Below are 24,889 nucleotides of genomic sequence, written 5' to 3'. Positions count from 1 at the left end.
TGAGAATATTTTACATTTACAACCGTTATATCTACATAAACGTTCAAATTCCAAATATAAAGTGCTTACCCCCAAGCCACTGATGTAATACGTTAATGCGGCCTGGTTTAAGTACCCGTATCTTCCGTATTGTTCAATAAAAAGCATTTTAATCTGATCGGCTGCCATTTTTATTTTCTTAATTAATGTAAGAAACTGAAATACACCTTCTAACCGATAGGGGCGCTTTGTTGAAAGCATCGAGAAAATTCGAAGGAATTGGCCACCAATTGGATTAAAATGCTTTTTGTTGAACAATACGGAGGATACAGGTAGTTACACTTTGCCGCTTTAACTTAATACATCAATAGCTTGGGGGTCAGCACTTTATATTTGAAATTTAAACGTTTATGTAGATGTAGCTGTTGTAAATGTAAAATATTCTCAAACCAGGCAGGAACAAGCGGTTCCACGTTTCAGGGCTTGGTTGTTACCATCTTCCTCCAGCAGGTGGCGGAAGCCAACCATAGTCGCGCGTCCACCGAGCCCTGGGTTCTTTATTGCTCATGCGCGACACACACTGACCCGGAAGTGTGTCGTGGTGTTGTCATTCTGCTAGAGAGGATCAAAGATCTCACACACTTCCCTCTCAGTGTAACACAAAACAATGTCTCATAAACGAGTTAAAACGTTTCAAATAGAGGCCGTCAGGTTGACGGTAAATGAGCAGCTGACGTCGGTGGGAGAGGAGATACTAGAGGAGATAATGAGCGTCTGGGAGAAACAAAGTCGAGAAGATTTGAACGTTGTCAGAGTGTTTGTGTTGCAGCGCCTCACCGCGGCCGCAGAGCTCATCTGCAGCCTGTTCCAGAGAGAGATGGAAGAGCTGCACACACACCTACAGCAACAACACGTTAAACTACTACACACTGCAGGTAACTATATTGCTTGTCTGTTGTCTCCACATATACATCTCAGACATAATGTACATCCATCCCCTCCCTCACAATTAATATGACGCTTGACTGGCATCCTCAGTTTGTGTTCTCAACATTATTATCATTTATTATCACTCAGTGAGAATGTTGTTTAACACATAACAGATACAGTAGATGTTGCTGTTAGAGAGACAGAGGCGAGGTGCTGTGCAAGGTTATTATAGTTTTACATCTTTCATAATTCTCCTTATTGACCATTCTCTGCAAGTTTCATAAAAGTTTCAAAACTGGCCTGCATTTGTTCTTTTGCCAGCAGTTTCAACTTAACCCATTGAGACCTGGAACTGTCTCATTTTTAGATTTGAGCTAAAAAGCATTATTTTACACTTTGGGCTATTCAAAAATAGCATATCTACAAGCTCATAGCGCGGCACCGAGTGCCGCGCTATGAGCTTGTAGATCTGCTATTTTTGAAAAATCGTGAAAATGTGTGCAAATCTTTGAATATATATATTTTTAAAGCGAACATTTTTAACTCTATTTTTTTGCTTCTGGGGGGTCCTTGGAACAAATGTTTTGATGGGGGTCCGCGGCCAAATACATATACTTTTGGGGGTCCTTGACGTGAAAAAGATTGAGCATCACTGATATAGAAACATACTTTTTTTCAGAAAACTGTTGAGATTTAGGAGACATGTAAAATCGGCTTCAGGTCTCAATGGGTTTAAAAAGAGACGATGTAAAAAAAAAAAAAAAAAAGAAGTAGGAGAATCAATCTTATTGAACTGGAAAACACTTTTATTTGGTCTGTGCTGATGTTGACTCCTCTCTCCTCCTGTAGACATCCCCCTGCTCCCTGTGTGTAAGGAGCAGGTTTCCCCAGAACAGCAGGAGGGGGAGAGGAGCCCCAGTCCGGTGGTCCAGGAGGAGGAACTAGAGGCAGGAACACATCAAGGTATAAAGGCAATAGGTTGGCCAGGTTATCAATCTAAGAATTAGATTTATGTGTCTTCATATGGATAATTGTAGTACATCAGCATTATTCAGGCTGCATGACAGGCTATAGTAAAGCCTGTCATACTTTTACCGCCCCCCAGAAGAGGGGGGGGGGGCTTTAAAATAAGACCTTGGTTCTCCAATAAGTTGCAAGTTTTACATATTATTAGTAAACACAAGTCTTATTTTGAAGTTTAACACTGGTGGGAAGACACAGTGGTCCTCCTCCACAATCTTCACGGAAATGTATTTAATTTCTCCCTCCATTGCAGTAGTGTTGAATCTATTTATCTCTAGACCCTTTAAGGCCGGGAAGGGAACGCATGTGTGTCACTTTAAGATTTCTTTGGCTATTCAAAAATAGCAGATATACAAGCTCATAGCAGATATACAAGCTAGATATGTATATCTGCTCATAGCAGATATACAATATATACAAGATATGTATATATATACTCTCATAGATATACAAGATATGTATATCTGCTCATAGCAGATCTACAAGCTCATAGCGCGGCACCGAGTGCCGCGCTATGAGCTTGTAGATCTGCTATTTTTTTTTTTAATAGTGAAAATTTGTGCACATTTTTTATATACATTCTTAACTCAAATCTTTGCTTCTGGGGGTCCCTGGAACAAAATATATTTAGCTGGGAGGGGGTCCGCGGACAAATACATATTATTTTTGGGGTCCTTAACATGAAAACAGTTTGAAAACCATTGATAATATAGCAACATAAGTAAAAAATATAGCTGCAAGCAGCGATAATACGGGGCCAGTGAATAGAGAGAGAGAGAGACATGGAAACGGAATAGATTGAAGAGAGAGAGAGTTTTGACAACAATACTTTTGAATAAGCATTTCATGTTATCTTTAACATGAAATACTCTCAAATTAGCATTTCATGTTATCTTTAACAATTGCACATGCATTATTTGATGCAGTTATGTTTTGTGCAATGCAATTGAAAAGTGGAATGACCCACCCACAGACAGACAGACAAAAAGCAAAGTGCAATAATAGCACAATAAGACATGGAAAGGGAATAGATTGAAATTGAGACAAAGCAAATGATTCCAACAGGCGAATATTCTTTTCAGCCCAACCCAGCTGAGGTGGTCATATATAGGACGCAGGGGGGCAATCCCAGGTGAAAAACCTCACCCATTGACATCTCAACCTATTGCCATTGACAGGAATCAAACTCTCGACCTTTGGATTCACAGGCTGAGACACTACCTATAGGGCTATAGCTTTGTCCAGGCTGAGGTCATCTGTTGAAGATAAAAGTGAACCAGTGAAAGCAGCCGATCTACAAGCTCAGAAACATGTTGCTATCTGAAAAGTTTTGAGATTGTAGATCGGTTATTTTCACAATGAAGTTTGTCATACATTGCAAAAACATACTCTCTCCAAGAAGCATTTCATCATTACCTTTAACAGTTGCACATGTATTCAATGATACAGTCATGTTGTTTGCAATTCAACTTAAATTAAGTCTGCATCAAGTGAGGCTTGAACTGGCGACCCTGAGATTGTGAGGCCTTCATTTAAGGGAGACGCCATTGGCCCAACAGATAAGTAACTGTGAAAAAGGAGATCACACAGATGATACAGTTTCACGCAAATAGCTGAAAAATCCTGGGTTTAAGTGTTTTTCAAACTGCTCAAAATTGCGGACAATCTAAGGGCGGAGCTTACTGGTCAAAGGGATAGATGTGTTCCTCATGAGTCAAGGCACATGTGTAAGCAAGTTTCACGACTTTCGGCCAAACGAGGCATGACTTATGCCTGTTTAAAGTCTGCCTTTTCAAAAAATTGCTATAGCGCCCCCTTTTGGCCAATTGGAGTGAGATTGGTTTCAGTGATATTTGGAATGACCCTGTACATTTCTGCCAAGTTTCAAAGAAATGTGAGTCTGCATGTATGTTTTAGGCACAGATGAATAATTTTCATAAAACTGTAATAGTTAAAATCTATCTCCTCCTGGGATTTTTGAGCAATCTGCACGAAACATTTTACACATGAACTTTGGACCACTGCCTACAAAAATTTCCAACGGATTTTCCATAAGTGAAAAAATGCAGAAGTTAGGAGCCAATGACTGTTTTTCATATAATTCAAAATGGTGGGCGATCTAAAGGTCAGAGGTCAAAAGTCAGACCACGAAAGTTGTCGGGCATGAAGAGACGCATGTGTGTATCGAAGTTTCATGGTTGTAGGTCAAACAGGGCATGAGTTGTACCTGTTCAAAGTTGGCACTTTCAATTGAGTGCTATAGCGCCACCCTTTGACGAATGAGTGTGAGAATTATTTCTTGGTAATTTTTCATGAGCATCTACCATATGGCCGAGTTTCGTAAAAAGCGTATGCACGGTTAAGCCAGAACTGGCAAAAACAAGTATTTTTCAAACTGCTCAAAATTGCGGAAAATCTAAGGGCGGAGCTTAATGGTCAAATCGATACGTGTGTTCCTCATGAGTCAAGGCACATGTGTAAGCAAGTTTCACGACTTTCGGCCAAACGAGGCATGACTTATGCCTGTTTAAAGTCTGCCTTTTCAAAAAATTGCTATAGCGCCCCCTTTTGGCCAATTGGAGTAAGATTGGTTTCAGTGATATTTGGAATGACCCTGTACATTTCTGCAAAGTTTCAAAGAAATGTGAGTCTGCATGTATGTTTTAGGCACAGATGAATAATTTTCATAAAACTGTAATAGTTAAAATCTATCTCCTCCTGGGATTTTTGAGCAATCTGCACGAAACGTTTCACACTTGAACTTTGGACCACTTTCTACAAAAAATTCCAACGGATTTTCCATAAGTGAAAAAATGCAGAAGTTAGGAGCCAATGACTGTTTTTCATATAATTCAAAATGGTGGGAGATCTAAAGGTCAGAGGTCAAAAGTCAGAGTGTGAAAGTTGTTCAGCATGAGGAGACGCATATGTGTATCCAAGTTTCATGGCTGTAGGTCAAACAGGGCATGAGTTGTACCTGGTCAAAGTTGGCATTTTCAATTGAGTGCTATAGCGCCACCTTTGGACGAAAGATTGTGAGAATTATTTTTTGATCGTTTTTCATGACCATCTACCATATGGCCGAGTTTCGTAAAAAGCGACAGCGCGGTTCAGCCAGAACTGCGAAAAGTGGCAGAAGAAGAAGAAGAAGAAGAAGAAGAAGAAGAAGAAGAAGAAGAAGTGACAGAATACTGCCAATAACAATACGTGTACAGAGCAGAGCTCTGTCCCCGTAAAAATAAATAAGAAAGAACTTTAGGGAAAAAAAACTGTTAGGATTTAGACGACATTTTGTAAAATCCCGTTTTTAGACCAATTTACAGAAAACCCCAGATTTGCTGTGAAAGCCTGAGTGTTCAAACTGGGGTATTTGAGGATAGAGAGGTAGGGGAGACCAAAAACACACAAAAAAGAAGAAAACGTTCAAATTCATGGTGTAGACCCTTTAAAAAGTCTGTTCAAATAGTGATTCTCAAAGTGAGGGGTTTCCAGGGCGTCCCCAACTAAATGATTGGAAATAAGACCCCACTTAGACTGCAGTCAAATCCGTTTTATTTTTCAAGGCCCCTTTAGGCCCGACTGTTCACACTGCATTTGCCCTGCGTCGACATACAGTACAGACATACGATCTGCTTTGGTTGCCGTGGTAACGACGATACAGTCATGGCGTTATGACATTTATCTCTTTATATGTGTTCTTCGAATTCTTTCTTTTCCTCTGACACTGCAGATAGGACCTTGGGACCCATTTTCTGCCATGCCGCGAGATATGTCTTCATATATTTGCCTCCTTCCTGTACATTCCTACAAGTGTTCGCTTGTACTGAGCAGTGGTGTAAAGTAACTAAGCACATTTACTTAAGTACTGTACTTAAGTACAATTTTGAGGTATTTGTACTTTACTTGAGTATTTCCAATTTCCAATACTTTTACTACTACATCTCAGAGGCAAATATTGTACTTTTACTCCACTACAATTATTTGAAAACTTTAGTTACTGGTTACTTCTAAGAAATAAATTATGATATTATGAAACATACATTAACCTATTTTATACCTAGGCTATTTGAAAATAGGCGATGTCTCTCTGGTTAAAATAAGTGTTGAATAGCTCTATATTGTGATAGTACTCATTGCTATAGAGTGTCTGATCAGTAACAGGAGTCTCCATGTCTCTCCAGCTCTTTATAAAACAGAAAATGCATTTTCGTTTCATTTCCAATTTTATCCAATCAGGATAGAGAACTCAGTCAGGATACAGATTAAACAAGTGAAATTGGAAGTGATGACACTAAGAAATGAGCAGACAAAATGGGAACTGGAACACTATAAAAAATTAAGCTGATAAATGGCTACTCTCTTCTGATTGGCTGAAATATTGTCACCTACCAAAACATTTATTTTCTGTTTATTAAAGAGCTGGAGAGACGGGGAGGCCCCTGTTACTGAACAAACACTCTATAGCAATGGTTACAATCACAATATAGTGCTTTAACCTTTTAACAAAATAAACTTTGTTAAAAATATGCCAATACTTTTGTACTTTTACTCAAGTAGATTTTGAATTGTAGACTTTCACTTGTAACAGTATTTATATATTGCAGTATTGGTACTTGTACTTAAGTAAAGCATTTGAGTACTTTTTCCACCACTGGTACTGAGGCATCCCCCCAAAGTGCTAGGAGACATTGAATTTCTCTGACTGTGGCTCAAGTCGGATTTGTAAAAATCGGATTCCATTTGACCGGTCCCGGTTCAGACTTCATAAAACAAATCTAGATATAGCATAGATCTTATTTAGGCTGGATTTGGCTGCCAGTCTAAACTGGGCCTAAATGACCCCTTACAGGTCTGCAATAGTTTACAAAGGAACCAAATGGACCATTATGGGTCCATTTGGTTCTATTTGTATGCTCTCGAAGTTGTTACTATAGCATCACACTAATTTTAACCTTTTATAATTCGGCTATTCAAAAATAGCAGCGAGTGCCGCGCTATGAGCTTGTAGATCTGTTATTTTTGAAAAATAGTGAAAATTTGTGCAGATCTTTATATTTTTAAGCGAACGGTTGTAACCCAAATCTTTGCATCTGGGGGTCCCTGGAAGAAAAATATTTCAGAGGCTGGTGTTGTATTTGGGTGGCGGCCAAATACATATAATTTTGGGGTATAATTTTCCTTGACATGAAAACGTTTGAGAACCACTGCAATACGCCATATAAGGTTGATTGAAACTGGAACTATCTACTTCATAATTCAAGTGTCTTTTTTTGTGATTATATGATTATTATGGCAGTGGTTCTCAATGTTGGGTCCGAGGACCCTTAGATGTCCTTGAAGTGGTTCCAGGGGGTCCCCAGCAAAATTAGTTACTATAGCATCAAAATCAGTTTAACCACTTTAACTCGATACACATTCGCCGTTTGAAAATAGCAGATCTACAAGCTCACAACGCGTCACAATCGTTGTGAGCTTGTATGAGCTTGTAGATCTGCTATTATGTATTGTCTATTTTATATGTCTATTTGTCTATTTGAAATAGACAATATTTTTAAAAACATTTTAACAACTCTTGTATGGGTCCACTTGGACATTGGTACTGTACATGTAAACACGTTTTTCTGCTTTAAATAAGTCACTGTTTAGCAGCATTTCAGAGTTGCAGCTACAGAGTCACTGACAGGTCAGCTGACAGGTCCTCCTCATCATTCTTAGAAGAGAATGTAATAAACAAAGGTTTAAGGTGCTGTAAGTTAAAACTAAACTTTTTTTTCCTCTCCAGCTCTTTAATAAACACACACATCTATGAGAGTAAAGTCTGTTTAATGCAGTGTTAATTTCGTCGACTAAAACTATGACGAAAACTATTCCTCGACTACCTTTTTTCACTGACAAACTAAACGAAAACTAAGCTATGAAGACAAAAATTAAGACTAAATATATTGACAATTTCGTCAAACAAATAAAAACTAGGACGGAAGGACTAGTGGAGAAGAAATGCAGTAGAACTAAAAGACAAGTCATTTTATGTTTGGTTGCACTCTGAAAATAGCAGATCGGCCATTCTTCAGCATGCAACCAAGTGTAAAATCAGTCATTATGACGCCATCAAGGCCTACAGTACCAAAATACATTTTTGTCGACAAAATCAACTTCAGATTTAGTAATTTTTTTAGTAATAATTTAGTATTTACTAAAACTAAACTAAAACTTTTCAGATGACTAAAATATGACTAAACTTAATCAAAATTAACACTGGTTTCATGCCACGTTGCCAAATAAAAACGTATCTCAATGAGTGTTCTGACTTAACCACCATGTTATCTTTCTCCTCCCAGACTTCCACTACCTTTGTGAAGAGATGTCCCCTGAACAGCAGGAGAGGAGCCCCAGTCCGGTCCAGGAGGAACCAGACTCTCCACAGATTAAAGAGGAACAGGTGGAGCTACTTGTCAGACCAGAGGAGGCTCATGGGTCAGCGTTGACGTCACCAACAGTGAAAAGTGAAGACGAAGACGACGAAAATAAAGAGGAAGACCCTCCGGCCGGCACCTCAGCTGAGCACATGAAAACACAAGCCTACATAAAGTACTGGGGAGGCTCACAACCAACTGGAGATGATGAGGACAGTGATGATGAGTGGGAGGAGACTAGGGAAGCTCAGTCGGTAGACCAGGACCTGGAATCATCCAAACAAACGCCACCCAAGTCTCATACAGGGGAAAAACCCTTTAGTTGTGAGATTTGTGGCAAAGGCTGTAATTACAGGTGTGAGCTGAAAAAACACATGAGCACCCACACAGGGGAAAAACCCTTTAATTGCACTATTTGTGGCAAAGGTTGTAACTACATGTGTGATTTGAAAAAGCACATGAGGACTCATACAGGAGAAAAGGCCTTTATTTGTACAGTTTGTGGCAAAGGCTGTAGTTACATGTGTGACCTAAAAAATCACATGAGGACTCATACAGGGGAAAAACCCTTTAGTTGTACAGTCTGCGGCAATAGCTTTAGTGTAAAAACTAATCTGAGTCAGCATATGAGGATTCATACGGGTGAAAAAACCTTCTCTTGTTCGATTTGTTCCAAAGTTTTTGTTCAAATGTCTAATCTGAAAAGACACATGAGGACTCATACAGGGGAAAAAACCTTTAGTTGTACAGACCCTTTAGTTTACAGTTTATGGCAACAGCTTTAGTGTAATAACAAATCTGAGTCACCATATAGTTAGCCTGGCATTGGCCAGACTGATAATGTGGATTCACTCTCACGTTCCTCCCCGGTATCAGTCTCCGTGAGAGTGAATCCACCTTATCAGTCTGGCCAATGCCAGGCTACCATATAGTCACAGTCGGGTGGAAACAGAAACCGACATTTTTTTAATGTCAGTCATTGGTTACTCTTCATTGGTTAAACATTAACAGACAAATGACTCTGTTATCTGCATTGTAGCTTGTAGAAGGCTATTTTTTTTTTTACTTCTGCACAAATAAGTATGGAATAAGATATTAATTTATGAAAAGCACTAAAGCATGAAATAGGACATGCATAAGAGCTGCCAAGTCTCACCCTTTGAGAGTGAGAGTCACACAATTTAACCTCTTCACATATATTGTTTGATGGCAATGACTGATACAAATGAAAGAAGACCCTAAGACAGCTAAATAGAGAATTTTACATTTTAAGAATCGCGTGCATGTGTGTGTTCCTGATGAGTCTCACTCCTAGATTTTCCTGAAACTTGGCAGCCATCAAGGTTTCTGCCCGTCAGCGACGATATGAGGATTCATGCAGGTAAAACAAACATTTATTTTTTGTAGTTTGTGGCATTTCTTTTTGTTCAACGTTTTGTTAAAATCCAAGTTCTGGAAAATCACGTGAGGAACATTAATTATAATGCAGTACGACCGATAACAAGATACAGATACTAAATCAGAGAAATCTGAAACGTGTGACGAGTTCAACAGGTTCAACCAGTTTGCAATCACTTGTTGATCAAGTATTATAGATTATATTCACAACGAGGAGAAGGTCCTCACCAGTTATTATAGTTTTAAAATATTCATTAGTATTAGATTAGTATGTCGTTTTTTTTCAGTTTGGTGTTTGGGTGCATAAGTAGTTTTTGTTTAAAGGACGACTTCACCCATTTTCAACCTATCTTCATATAATAGGTCATGACTAATGCTCATGATAGAATGGTACAATTTTTGTGTAGTTGGTCTCAAGTACCTCATAGGAGGACTGCGGACAGTTCAGAAACCTGTCTACCAGTGACATCATCGATCATTGATGGATGTCGACGATCCAAGCTAATAGAAAGGCTTGGTATTCCTGGACAGTTGCAATGCAATAATAGAAGCCATTGTTCTCGCGTTAATACAAATCTAATTAAAAAAATGTAAATCTTGTTGGGGAAAAAGAATCCTTCCTAATGATGATGTCACTGGTAGACTGGTTTCTGGATATTTTGTTATTCTTTTCTTGGACCAAGCCAACTGCTTTGCCCAAGGGCGTTACAGATGATTAATCAGAAATGTACGTTCCTTTTTTATTTGCCTTTCCCACTCCCCACACTATAGAAAAAAATTGTACCATTTTATCATGAGCATTAGTGAGGACCTATTATATGAAGATAGTTTGAAAATGGGTGAAAACTGGTGGTCTTAAATCTACTGCCCTGTTTTATTCATTGGTCTTGTTATTTTTTGAGAGAATGGAAACTTTGACATTTCTTCTGCCAATGGTTTTTCTATGATGACTGTACTCACAATAAAGGTATTCATCCTCCTGTTGTCCCTTTTTATTCATTGGTGTTATGTTCATATTGTATGTATGACTAATTCCTGGAACTGAACATTTTTTATAATACTCGGGGCATGACTAATTCCTGAAACTGAAAAAAAACTATAATACTCGGGGCATCTTTATTTTTATTTTGTTTTGCACTTTAAATTAAATGCACATTCTGTTTGTTTCATTCTCCCAGAGAGGCTTCAGAGATGTGTGTATTGTTTTATTTAAAAGTGATATACGTAGGCTATAGATTTAGTTTATTTCTAAGCACTTATAATTTTATATTTTAGACTTTTCAATAGCGTTCTGATTGTTTAAACTAACGCATCAGATCGTTAGTTTAAATAGTGGTCAGATGCATCAGATGTCAATAGACATTTAAAGGGAAACGAGTACAGGCTACTAATCCTACATACTTACTGCTAGTAACCCCATTCATACTTTAAAATGTTCATCTTACTGTGGACATGTTTGCCTGAAATGGAATCTTTGAAATGTTTAATAGTTTTAGAATTGCACTGCTTTAAAATTTCAGAGATTTATAATGGAGGTCGATGGACGATTCTGGGACCTCAAAAAAACACTTTCACCTAGAAACTCCATTCACAGTTCAACAATGCCACCTTACTGTGGACATGCATGCTTGAGTTTTTTTTTTTTAATCATTTATAGTTTGGGAGATATTTAACTTTAAGCGCCCCATGCATTGTTAATGCGTCAAATGGACATTTAAAGGCAGGCTTACAAATACATACTTACGCCTATTAACCTCATTCATACTTTAAAATGTTCATCTTACTGTGGACACGTTTGCCTGAAAAGGAATCTTTGAAATGTTTAATAGTTTTAGAATTGTACTCCTTTAAAATTTCAGAGATTTATAATGGAGGTCGATGGACGATTTTGGGACCTTAAAAACCCTTTCACCTAGAAACTCCATTCACAGTTCAAAAGTTCCACCTTACTGTGGACATGCATGCTTGAGATTTTTTCTTTGAAATCATGTGTAGTTTTGGAGATATTTAACTTTAAGCACCCCATGCATTGTCAATGCGTCAAATGGACATTTAAAGGCAGGCTTACAACTACATACTTACGCCCAGTAACCTCATTCATATTTATTCAACTCTAAATTCAACTCTAAATTGCCTGAAACGTACTCCTAACAGGTTTTTGGGGGGACAATTTACCGAAACTTTCGTTTCGGTAAAAAAAAAATCGTTTCGGTAAAAAGAAAATGTACTAAGTCCAGAGCTCGATGAATGTTAGGGATGAACAAAAAAAGTCATTACAAAGTACTACCAATCAACTCTAAATTGCCTGAAACGTACTCCTAACAGGTTTTTGGGGGGACAACTTACAATTTACCGAGTTCAAAAACCTGTTAGGAGTACGTTTCAGGCAATTTAGAGTTGATTGGTAGTACTTTGTAGTGACTTTTTTTCCGTCCCTAACATTCATCGAGCTCTGGACTTAGTAAATTTTATTTTTACCAAAACGATTTTCTTTTTACCGAAACGAAAGTTTCGGTAAATTGTCCCCCCAAAAACCTGTTAGGAGTACGTTTCAGGCAATTTAGAGTTGAATGGTAGTACTTTGTAGTGACTTTTTTTTTCGTCCCTAACATTCATCGAGCTCTGGACTTAGTAAATTTTCTTTTTACCGAAACGATTTTCTTTTTACCAAAACGAAGGTTTCGGTAAATTGTCCCCCCAAAAACCTGTTAGGAGTACGTTTCAGGCAATTTAGAGTTGAATTTAGAGTTGAATAAATGGTAGTACTTTGTAGTGACTTTTTTTTCCGTCCCTAACATTCATCGAGCTCTGGACTTAGTAAATTTTCTTTTTACCGAAACGATTTTCTTTTTACCGAAACGAAAGTTTCGGTAAATTTTAAATTTAGAGTTGAATGTTAGTACTTTGTAGTGACTTTTTTTTCCGTCCCCAACATTCATCGAGCTCTGGACTTAGTACCTTTTCTGGTAGCACTTTACAATAATGACCCGTTATAAAGCATTTATAAACGTTTGTAAGTAGTTTGTAGACTATTAACAAATCATTAACAACCTGTTTGTTGACATTCGTAAGTGATTACTAAAACCTTTATAACTACAGTTACAAATCATTTGTAAAGTATTAGTAAGTAGTGAACTATTCATGAATAAGCCATTTATATACATCTGTAAAAGATTATTAAATCATTTGTAACGCCCCATTCTAAAGCATTTATAAACGTTTATAAGCAGTTTGTAGACTATTAACAAATCATTAACAACCTGTTTATTGACATTCGTAAATGATTACTAAAACCTTTATAACTACGGTTACAAATCATCTATAAAGGTATTAGTAACTATTCATGAATAAGCCATGTATAATACATCTGTAAATGATTATTAAATCATTTGTAACTGATGTTACATAATATATACAAGCTATTGGTAGCTTGTTCATGTTTAACATATGCTTTGTTAAACATTCCTAAAGTATCTATAAATCCTTAGTACATGTTATTATGTGCCCTAAAGTAAAGTGAAGACAGTTCATCATTTACAACTGTCTGTTAATGTGTTTGTTCATGTTTAACATGCTTTGTAAAACATTCCTAAAATATCTATAAATCCTTTGTACATGTTATTATGTGCCCTACAGTAAAGTGAAGACAGTTCATCATTTATGACTGTCTGTTAATGTGGACTTTCTCCTTACCTGTTGCAAACTACCTGGCTTTCATGAATGCAGACACCAAACAATTACTAGAATTATCATTCATGTTAAGCAAATGATGCGTAAGACATTCGTAAAGAGTATGTAAACCATTTGCAGACGTTATCATGAGCCTGAGCCTAGTTGCTTCTTTTGGGCTTGTTTTCATAGACCTGTCCGCTTGTTTCTTTTGCAAAATCTGGCAACACACTGATTACCTGCATTACACCTGCAGTAGCCTACTAGGGAGGAAGTGAACAGTGATGCAGTTGCAGACTGGACAGAAATATGTCTAATTCATGTTTTATGTGTTTTAACTGTCTTGTTGCAGGTGATCGAGGTAACATAAAATGGCTAATCTTACACACATGAAGTAGCATTATGACTAGGGGGTATTTTGCTGGTGGCTGTTTGTATCCACAATGTTTGTTTTGATGTGTAGGCTAGTAATGTCCTCCATGCTTAGCAGTTTAGCTTAGCAGCTAAAGCTAACTTGCACTGGGAGATGGTGACTGCAGAGGCTCCAAGCTGCTACTCTGTGATTCTGTTGTGATTAATTTCTTTGTTTAAATGTCAGTGTGTGTGCTGTGGCCAAGAGTTGCTACATTTTATATCTTAATAAATTGTTGTATACTTGTATACTATATAACGTTACTTTTGCCACTTTTTGATGTCACATGTTTTACTAATCACTGTTAAACATGAAATAATAATGCATAGTCTTCACTTTACAACAAGGCCCATGATAACGTTAGCAAATGGTCAACACACTCTTTACGAATGTCTTACGAATCATATATTAAACATGAAAGATAATTCTAGTAATTGTTTGGCATCTGCATTCATGAAAGCCAGGTAGTTTGCAACAGGTAAGGAGAAAGTCACATTAACAGACAGTTGTAAATGATGAACTGTCTTCACTTTACTATAGGGCACATAATAACATGTACTAAGGATTTATAGATATTTTACTCTACTCAGAGTCATAAGTTTACAAAATGTACTAAAGTACAGTGAACGTCTGTGCGGTTTGTCTTCATCACTGAAAATAACGTACATGTAAACTGATATAAAACTGCTGTCATGTGCAGTTGGGGTGAAGAAACACAACCATTTCACTAATAATACCTATTTGATTTGACATCCTGACTTGCTGCTGTAGCTGAGGCTTGAACCTGTTACCTGCGGCTCACTAGTCAGTGACTCTATCCATTCACCTACAGCTGTTTCCTTGGAATCTGTGGTTCTGAAACCTTTTGTTGTCAACCCCCCAAATTGACATGTATTTGGGCAGTGGACCCCAATGTGAAAAGATGTAGTGTCAGGGCCCCCCATGAAAAAGAATTATATTTATGCTGTAACACATTTTTTTAAAAGTTATTTGTCTTGTTTGTTGTTCAAGTCAAAGCACCAGGAAGGCTGTACTTGTCAGCCATCTGTTAGCTCAATGGGTTGAGACGCAGTATTCATGATCCAGAGGCCATGAGTTCAAATCCCATTGATGTCTTTCCTATGATTCTTTCCTTTGCAGACTGGCTTCCAGAAGATCAACTGAAAACTACCAGGAAGGCTGTACTTGTCAGCCATCTGTTAACTCAATGGGTTGAGACGCAGTATACATGATCCAGAGGCCATGAGTTCAAATCCCACTGGTGTCTTTACTGTGATGCTTCCCTTTGCAGACTAACTTCTAGAAAAACAAGTTAAAACCACCAGAAAACCTGTAACTCTCAGCCAACAGCCTGAGAGTTGGACAGACGCTCTACCAGTTGAGCTAAGCTGTTGGCTGAGAGTCACAGGTTTCCTCGTGGATTTAACTTGTTTTTCTAGAAGTTATTCTGCAAAGGGAAGCATCACGAAGAATATCAGTCAATTTATCCGTTGCCTCAAGTGGGTTCGATTCCCACTCGAGTCAAGTCTCTGTCCAATAACATGACTTGACTTGACTTTAGTGGGTTCGATTCTCACTCGAGTCAAGTGTCCCCGGTAACTTGGGACAACCGATAAATTGACTGATATCCTTTGTGATGCTTCCTTTGCAGACTAACTTCTAGAAAAACAAGTCAAAAGCACCAATGAAACCTGTAACTCTCAACCAACAGCATAGCTCAACTGGTAGAGCGTTTGTCCAATAACATGACTTGACTTGAGTGGGAATCGAACCCACTAAAGTCAAGTCAAGTCATGTTATTGGACAGAGACTTGACTTGAGTGGGAATCGAACCCACTAAAGTCAAGTCAAGTCATGTTATTGGACAGAGACTTGACTCGAGTGGGAATCGAACCCACTCAAGTCAAGTCAAGTCAAGTCATGTTATTGGACAGACGCTCTACCAGTTGAGCTATGCTGTTGGTTGAGAGTTACAGGTTTCCTGGTGCTTTTGACTTGTTTTTCTAGAAGTTAGTCTGCAAAGAAAGCATCACAAAGGATATCAGTCAATTTATCGGTTGTCCCAAGTTACCGGGGACACTTGACTCGAGTGGGAATCGAACCCACTAAAGTCAAGTCAAGTCATGTTATTGGACAGACGCTCTACCAGTTGAGCTGTGCTGTTGGCTGAGAGTTACAGGTTTCCTGGTGGTTTTAACTTGATCTTCTGGAAGCCAGTCTGCAAAGGAAAGCATCACAGGAAAGACCTCAGTGGGATTTGAACTCATGGCCTCTGGATCATGTATACTGCGTCTCAACCCATTGAGCTAACAGATGGCTGACAAGTACAGCCTTCCTGGTAGTTTTCAGTTTATCTTCTGGAAGCCAGTCTGCAAAGGAAAGAATCATAGGAAAGACATCAATGGGATTTGAACTCATGGCCTCTGGATCATGAATACTGCGTCTCAACCCATTGAGCTAACAGATGGCTGACAAGTACAGCCTTCCTGATCGTTTTCAGTTGATCTTCTGGAAGCCAGTCTGCAAAGGAAAGAATCATAGGAAAGACATCAATGGGATTTGAACTCATGGCCTCTGGATCATGAATACTGCGTCTCAACCCATTGAGCTAACAGATGGCTGACAAGTACAGCCTTCCTTGTGCTTTGACAGCATAAATATAAATCTTTTTCATGGGGGGCCCTGACACTAAATCTTTTCACATTGGGGTCCACTGCCCAAATACATGTCAATTTGGGGGGTTGACAACAAAACGTTTCAGAACCGCAGATTCCAAGGAAACAACTGTAGGTGAATGGATGGAGTCACTGACTAGTGAGCCGCAGGTAACAGGTTCAAGTCTCAGCTACAGCAGCAAGTCAGGATGTCAAATCAAATAGGTATTATTAGGAGTGAAATGGTTGTGTTTCTTCACCCCAACTGCACATGACATCAGTTTACATGTACGTTATTTTCAGTGATGAAGACAAACCGCACAGACGTTCACTGTACTTTAGTACATTTTGTAAACTTATGACTCTGAGTAGAGTATAGCCTGACTTAAACAAACAAATAACAACTTAGTATAGTCAGATTATTTTTTACACAACTTACATTTTGTAATCAAACTACCGAAACGAAAGTTGGTCACCACCGAAACGAAAGTTAAATCCGAAATAATCACTAAGTGTGGAGGCCAAAATCGTCCCCCCAAAAACCTGTTAGGAGTACGTTTCAGGCAATTTAGAGTTGATTGGTAGTACTTTGTAGTGACTTTTTTGGTCCCTAACACCACAAATGGTTTACATACTCTTTACGAATGTCTTACGCATCATTTGCTTAACATGAATGATAATTCTAGTAATTGTTTGGTGTCTGCATTCATGAAAGCCAGGTAGTTTGCAACAGGTAAGGAGAAAGTCCACATTAACAGACAGTCATAAATGATGAACTGTCTTCACTTTACTGTAGGGCACATAATAACATGTACAAAGGATTTATAGATATTTTAGGAATGTTTTACAAAGCATGTTAAACATGAACAAACACATTAACAGACAGTTGTAAATGATGAACTGTCTTCACTTTACTATAGGGCACATAATAAACTGTACTAAGGATTTATAGATACTTTAGGAATGTTTAACAAAGCATATGTTAAACATGAAATAGCTACCAATAGCTTGTATATATTATGTAACATCAGTTACAAATGATTTAATAATCATTTACAGATGTATTATACATGGCTTATTCATGAATAGTTACTGATACCTTTATAGATGATTTGTAACCGTAGTTATAAAGGTTTTAGTAATCATTTACTAATGTCAATAAACAGGTTGTTAATGATTTGTTAATAGTCTACAAACTGCTTATAAACGTTTATAAATGCTTTAGAATGGGTCGTTACAAATGATTTAATAATCTTTTACAGATGTATATAAATGGCTTATTCATGAATAGTTCACTACTTACTAATACTTTACAAATGATTTGTAACTGTAGTTATAAAGGTTTTAGTAATCATTTACGAATGTCAACAAACAGGTTGTTAATGATTTGTTAATAGTTTACAAACTACTTATAAACGTTTATAAATGCTTTATAACGGGTCATTATTGTAAAGTGCTACCCAACTGTCTCTACTGTACTGTATACCAGTGGTAATAGCCTAACTCAAACATCCTCACAATGTCTCAAATTTCTCACGCACGCACGCACGCACACGCACGCGCACACACAAACACACACACACACACACACACACACACACACACACACACACACACACACATACACACACACACACAAACACACACACACACACACACACACACACACACACACACACACACAAACACACACACACACACACACACACACACACACACACACACACGTCATTATTGTAAAGTGCTACCAAAAGTTTTAGAGACATCTGCTGAGGCTGACTCTCAGCTCAAAGATTCCATGTTCAAATTCAAGTTGTCCTATGGTTCAATCCTGGAGTATTTTGACATGGTAGCAGGGTTTGACATGGTAGCATGCAGGGTCCTGAAGCAAAAAACAAAAACAAACAAAAAAACAGCACATCACTGCTAAACGTCCTATCCATATACAAGAACTTGTTGAAATGTCTCACACTGGCTCTTCTCCTCCAGGCTAGCGTGTTAGTTGACTAGCCCACCATGAAGTTATTCATGTCAGCTGGTGATGGTAGAAAAGAGTGAAAACCCAGCTCCAAAAAAACTAACCTTGTTTTGATTACACAGGATTACACGCTGATACATCCTTACCCCGGCTCGGCTTAATTTGGTGACATTAAACAAGATTATTGAACTAATAACCAACACTTAAACATCACTGTTTTGACCCGTTTTCTCACTCTCAGACTTCCTCCTCTTTTAGTCCCACCCCTCTCAGAACCTGGTAGGTTGACTACAGTTGATTGACCCTTGGCTCCCCAATGACATTGTGTCCATATAACATGTATGACGAACCAGTGTGGATACTTCAAATCCCCATCTGCACGCTTGTCTTTATTGTTTGATGCTCTCGAGTTCAAAACACTACTCACATCTTTACACTTTTGTGAGTGTAACACCGAGGTTCAAACCCCGGTCTCCCGCACAGGAAGAGCCACTAAAGCCAAGCATCTTTAACCACTAACCAAAAGGGGAATCTCCCTGTGCTGTTCCCGACCTTGGGTAGGTGTCAAAGATCACAGGGCGGGCGTGAGACCTTGTCTGTTTGGAGGTACAGTAGTCCAACATTTTAAACATGCTGCATTAAGTCATAGCCTAACTTGTCTTGTCTGCCTGTATATTCTCAATGTGATCCGTCCAATTGTCCTACAGAATGCATTTTCTCAAAAGGCTTAACAAATAGTGTAAATAGCAGATCTAGAAGCTCACAACCCATCGTGGTTGCAATGTGTTGTGAGCTTGTAGATCGCCACTCGTCTTGGAGAAGTATATAGGGGCTTAGTACTTTTTAGTCTTTCACTTTTTTATTTATTTATGACTTACCTCCCCCTTCAGGGGTCCTGTTCCTCAAAAGGGAATTAGAGCTTAAGCCTGGCTTTAACACCTATCCTGGCTTAATTTAGCCAGGATTAGGGCTGAATCGGTTCCTCAAAAGCTGAATTAGCTTGAAGATTAGTTTAGCCAGTTCACCCTGGCTAAGTTTAGCCATGACCCGATTCCTCAAAAGAGAATTGAAGCAAGCCTACCTTAGTTACCATGGCAATTTAGCTGTGAAGTTAGCCTGGTCAGGAGCAGGCTAACAGCCAAGTTTACTTAATCCAGTGCCTTGTTCTTCAAGTTTTTCCACAGTTAATTCAACACATGTGTTTGAATATGGACTCATTTTAATGACCTTGCATTCAAATAAAATGAAATAAATACAATCAGATATAATCAAATTAATTATATTACTGAAATAGTGTGACCATGAATCATAATTGTTTCACAATGACTCATGTGATGTCATTGTCACTCTGTTAACACTATAGTTCATATTGTTGTTAGATGTTTGATAATATATAACAGATTTTTTTTTTATATTATAAAAAATGTCTATATATATATATATATATATATATATATATATATATATATATATATATATATATATATATATATATATATATATATATATATATATATATATATACACATTATTAGTTACAGGTTTAAAAGAGCCTCTTCACTGAATGTAATTAAGTCAATGAGGAGCATATTTTAAATTATCAATTTCTAGTCAATGGAGAAATTATTTTTTATTTCTTGTCCACCTTTGGAGTTACATCATGATGGCAAGGTAACTACACAACCCAAACCTCTACCAAAGTGGTCTTGCAAATGTGGGGTTATTTGTCCCGCCCCCCGTCCCCCGTCCCCCGTCCCCCGCTCATCCCGTCGCGGCCCCCAGTCGCGGTCAACCCCCCCCTCCCGTCCCGTGCGTCCCGTCGCGGCCCCCTGTCGCGGTATACCCCCCGTCCCGTGCGTCCCCTTGCCGTCCCGTCCCGTCGCGCGCGCACACACACACACACACACACACACACACACACACACACACACACACACACACACACACACACACACACACACACACACACACTTTGCCACGCTTTCTCCCTGCATCTATTTATTGCGGTCGCGTTTCCTCTCGCTTATAATACATTTTACTTCCTTGTATGATTTCATGAGCTGCTGCAATGCTGCTGTTCAGCCACAGAGAGCAACGCCGCTCTGGTTTTGGACTCCATGATTGGTCAAGTTCAATGATTCTGCTATCGACTTTCATGGTCTTTTATAGAAATACGTGAAGCCTGGCTTCATTATCCTGGCTGGACATAGCCTGGCTTGACAAGGCCTAGCTCGACAAAGTCGCTCCTTTTCAGCCTGGCTTTGCTTCGAGGAACGGAATGAACGAGGCTTATATGGACCCGACTTTGTCAAGTCTGGATTTGGCTTAAGTCCAGGCTTAGTTTATTCACCTTTTGAGGAACAGGCCTAGGGTGGTTCTGGTTGTTATGGAAACATAAACAAGCAAACAAACAAAAATCACAGAACTTCACAGGTTCTGGAAAGCTGTTATGGAAGTGGTAAAGAGCCATGATTACTGATATAACCCTGACATATCCTTTCCCATTTATCATAGTGTTGCTGTCGGGCAGAAACCTTGTATCTCCATGATTAAAAAAAATAAATTCTACGTAAATGAATGCCCTACTTCATCATACAAGGGTGTCACACAAAAATAGTGAAAATAGCAAATCTACAAGCTCACAACGCTTCACAATTTTAAAATGTTTGTAAAATAATAATAAATAAGGAATGGTTTTGGACATACAAGGTTTCCACCCGACAGCAAACGGACGAAAAATGCTGGTGACGAAAAAATGCTGGTGACGAAATATGACGAAAAATGCTGGTGACGAAAAAATGCTGGTGACGGAAAATGACGAAAAATGCTGGTGACGAAAAAATGCTGGTGACGAAAAATGACGAAAAATGCTGGTGACGAAAAAATGCTGGTGACGAAAAATGACAAAAAATGCTGGTGACGAAAAAATGCTGGTGACGAAAAATGACGAAAAATGCTGGTGACGAAAAAAATGCTGGTGACGAAAAATGACGAAAAATGCTGGTGACGAAAAATGACGAAAAAATGCTGGTGACGAAAAATGACGAAAAATGCTGGTGACGAAAAATGACGAAAAATGACGAAAAATGCTGGTGACGAAAAATGCTGGTGACGAAAAATGACAAAAAATGTTCGTGACGAAAAAATGCTGGTGACGAAAAATGCTGGTGACGAAAAATGACGAAAAATGCTGGTGACGAAAACATGCTGGTGACGAAAAATGACAAAAAATGCTGGTGACGAAAAATGACGAAAAATGCTGGTGACGAAAAAATGCTGGTGACGAAAAAAATGCTGGTGACGAAAAAATGCTGGTGACGAAAAATGACGAAAAATGCTGGTGACGGAAAATGACGAAAAATGCTGGTGACGAAAAATTACGAAAAATGCTGGTGACGAAAAAATGCTGGTGACGAAAAATGACAAAAAATGCTGGTGACGAAAAAATGCTGGTGACGAAAAATGACGAAAAATGCTGGTGACGAAAAAAATGCTGGTGACGAAAAATGACGAAAAGTGCTGGTGACGAAAAAATGCTGGTGACGAAAAATGACGAAAAGTGCTGGTGACGAAAAAATGCTGGTGACGAAAAATGACGAAAAAATGCTGGTGACGAAAAATGACAAAAAATGCTGGTGACGAAAAATGACGAAAAATGCTGGTGACGAAAAAATGCTGGTGACGAAAAATGACGAAAAATGCTGGTGACGAAAAATGCTGGTGACGAAAAATGCTGGTGACGAAAAATGACGAAAAATGCTGGTGACGAAAAATGCTGGTGACGAAAAATGACAAAAAATGTTGGTGACGAAAAAATGCTGGTGACGAAAAATGCTGGTGACGAAAAATTACGAAAAATGTTGGTGACGAAAACATGCTGGTGACGAAAAATGACGAAAAATGCTGGTGACGAAAAAATGCTGGTGACGAAAAAAATGCTGGTGACGAAAAAATGCTGGTGACGAAAAATGACGAAAAATGCTGGTGACGAAAAAATGCTGGTGACGAAAAATGACAAAAAATGCTGGTGACGAAAAAATGCTGGTGACGAAAAATGACGGAAAATGCTGGTGACGAAAAAAATGCTGGTGACGAAAAATGACGAAAAGTGCTGGTGACGAAAAAATGCTGGTGACGAAAAATGACGAAAAATGCTGGTGACGAAAAATGACGAAAAATGCTGGTGACGAAAAATGACGAAAAATGCTGGTGACGAAAAATGACGAAAAGTGCTGGTGACGAAAAAATGCTGGTGACGAAAAATGACGAAAAAATGCTGGTGACGAAAAATGACAAAAAATGCTGGTGACGAAAAATGCTGGTGACGAAAAAATGCTGGTGACGAAAAATGACGAAAAATGCTGGTGACGAAAAATGACGAAAAATGCTGGTGACGAAAAATGACGAAAAATGCTGGTGACGAAAAATGCTGGTGACGAAAAATGACAAAAAATGTTGGTGACGAAAAAATGCTGGTGACGAAAAATGCTGGTGACGAAAAATTACGAAAAATGTTGGTGACGAAAACATGCTGGTGACGAAAAATGACAAAAAATGCTGGTGACGAAAAATGCTGGTGACGAAAAATGACGAAAAATGCTGGTGACGAAAAAATGCTGGTGACGAAAAAAATGCTGGTGACGAAAAAATGCTGGTGACGAAAAATGACGAAAAATGCTGGTGACGAAAAAATGCTGGTGACGAAAAATGACAAAAAATGCTGGTGACGAAAAAATGCTGGTGACGAAAAATGACGGAAAATGCTGGTGACGAAAAAAATGCTGGTGACGAAAAATGCTGGTGACGAAAAAATGCTGGTGACGAAAAATGAAAAAAAAATGCTGGTGACGAAAAATGAAAAAAAAAATGCTGGTGACGAAAAAATGCTGGTGACGAAAAATGACAAAAAATGCTGGTGACGAAAAAATGCTGGTGACGAAAAATGACGAAAAATGCTGGTGACGAAAAAAATGCTGGTGACGAAAAATGACGAAAAGTGCTGGTGATGAAAAATGCTGGTGACGAAAAATGACAAAAAATGTTGGTGACGAAAAAATGCTGGTGACGAAAAATGCTGGTGACGAAAAATGACAAAAAATGCTGGTGACGAAAAATGCTGGTGACGAAAAATGACGAAAAATGCTGGTGACGAAAAAATGCTGGTGACGAAAAAAATGCTGGTGACGAAAAAATGCTGGTGACGAAAAATGACAAAAAATGCTGGTGACGAAAAAATGCTGGTGACGAAAAATGACGAAAAATGCTGGTGACGAAAAATGACAAAAAATGCTGGTGACGAAAAAATGCTGGTGACGAAATATGCTGGTGAAGAAAAATGACGAAAAATGCTGGTGATGAAAAAATGCTGGTGACGAAAAAATGCTGGTGACGAAAAATGAAGAAAAATGCTGGTGACGAAAAAAATGCTGGTGACGAAAAATGACGAAAAATGCTGGTGACGAAAAAATGCTGGTGACGAAAAATGAAAAAAAAATGCTGGTGACGAAAAAATGCTGGTGACGAAAAATGCTGGTGACGAAAAATGACGAAAAATGCTGGTGACGAAAAAATGCTGGTGACGAAAAATTACAAAAAATGCTGGTGACGAAAAAATGCTGGTGACGAAAAATGACGAAAAATGCTGGTGACGAAAAATGACAAAAAATGCTGGTGACGAAAAAATGCTGGTGACGAAATATGCTGGTGAAGAAAAATGACGAAAAATGCTGGTGATGAAAAAATGCTGGTGACGAAAAAATGCTGGTGACGAAAAATGAAGAAAAATGCTGGTGACGAAAAAAATGCTGGTGACGAAAAATGACGAAAAATGCTGGTGACGAAAAAATGCTGGTGACGAAAAATGAAAAAAAAATGCTGGTGACGAAAAAATGCTGGTGACGAAAAATGACGAAAAATGCTGGTGACGAAAAAATGCTGGTGACGAAAAATGACAAAAAATGCTGGTGACGAAAAATGCTGGTGACCAAAAAATGCTGGTGACGAAAAATGACGAAAAAATGCTGGTGACGAAAAATGACAAAAAATGCTGGTGACGAAAAATGCTGGTGACGAAAAAATGCTGGTGACGAAAAATGAAGAAAAATGCTGGTGACGAAAAAAATGCTGGTGACGAAAAAATGCTGGTGACGAAAAATGACGAAAAAATGCTGGTGACGAAAAAATAATGGTGACGAAAAAAATGCTGGTGACGAAAAAATGCTGGTGACGAAAAATGACGAAAAATGCTGGTGACGAAAAAATGCTGGTGACGAAAAATGACAAAAAATGCTGGTGACGAAAAAATGCTGGTGACGAAAAATGACGAAAAATGCTGGTGACGAAAAAAATGCTGGTGACGAAAAATGACGAAAAGTGCTGGTGATGAAAAAATGCTGGTGACGAAAAATGACGAAAAGTGCTGGTGACGAAAAAA

General features: G+C 38.4%; 1 protein-coding gene across 1 annotated transcript; it reads left to right on the top strand.

Annotated features, from left to right (window-relative positions):
- Positions 1 to 646: 646 nt before the first annotated feature.
- Positions 647 to 9,148, top strand: LOC311060233 (uncharacterized protein; the record flags this gene model as incomplete). Its single annotated transcript, XM_084078365.1, has 3 exons — positions 647 to 914; positions 1,759 to 1,872; positions 8,271 to 9,148. 3 exons carry the CDS (start codon positions 647 to 649, stop codon positions 9,128 to 9,130), a joined length of 1,242 nt encoding a protein of 413 aa, XP_083934491.1. The 3' UTR covers positions 9,131 to 9,148.
- Positions 9,149 to 24,889: the final 15,741 nt, after the last annotated feature.

This window comes from Gymnoscopelus microlampas (genome assembly GCF_963454915.1).
Source record: "Gymnoscopelus microlampas genome assembly, chromosome: 14".
Classification (NCBI taxonomy): domain Eukaryota; kingdom Metazoa; phylum Chordata; class Actinopteri; order Myctophiformes; family Myctophidae; genus Gymnoscopelus; species Gymnoscopelus microlampas.
Note: the sequence above shows the minus strand (reverse complement) of the source record. Positions and strands in the feature narration are given on the sequence as shown.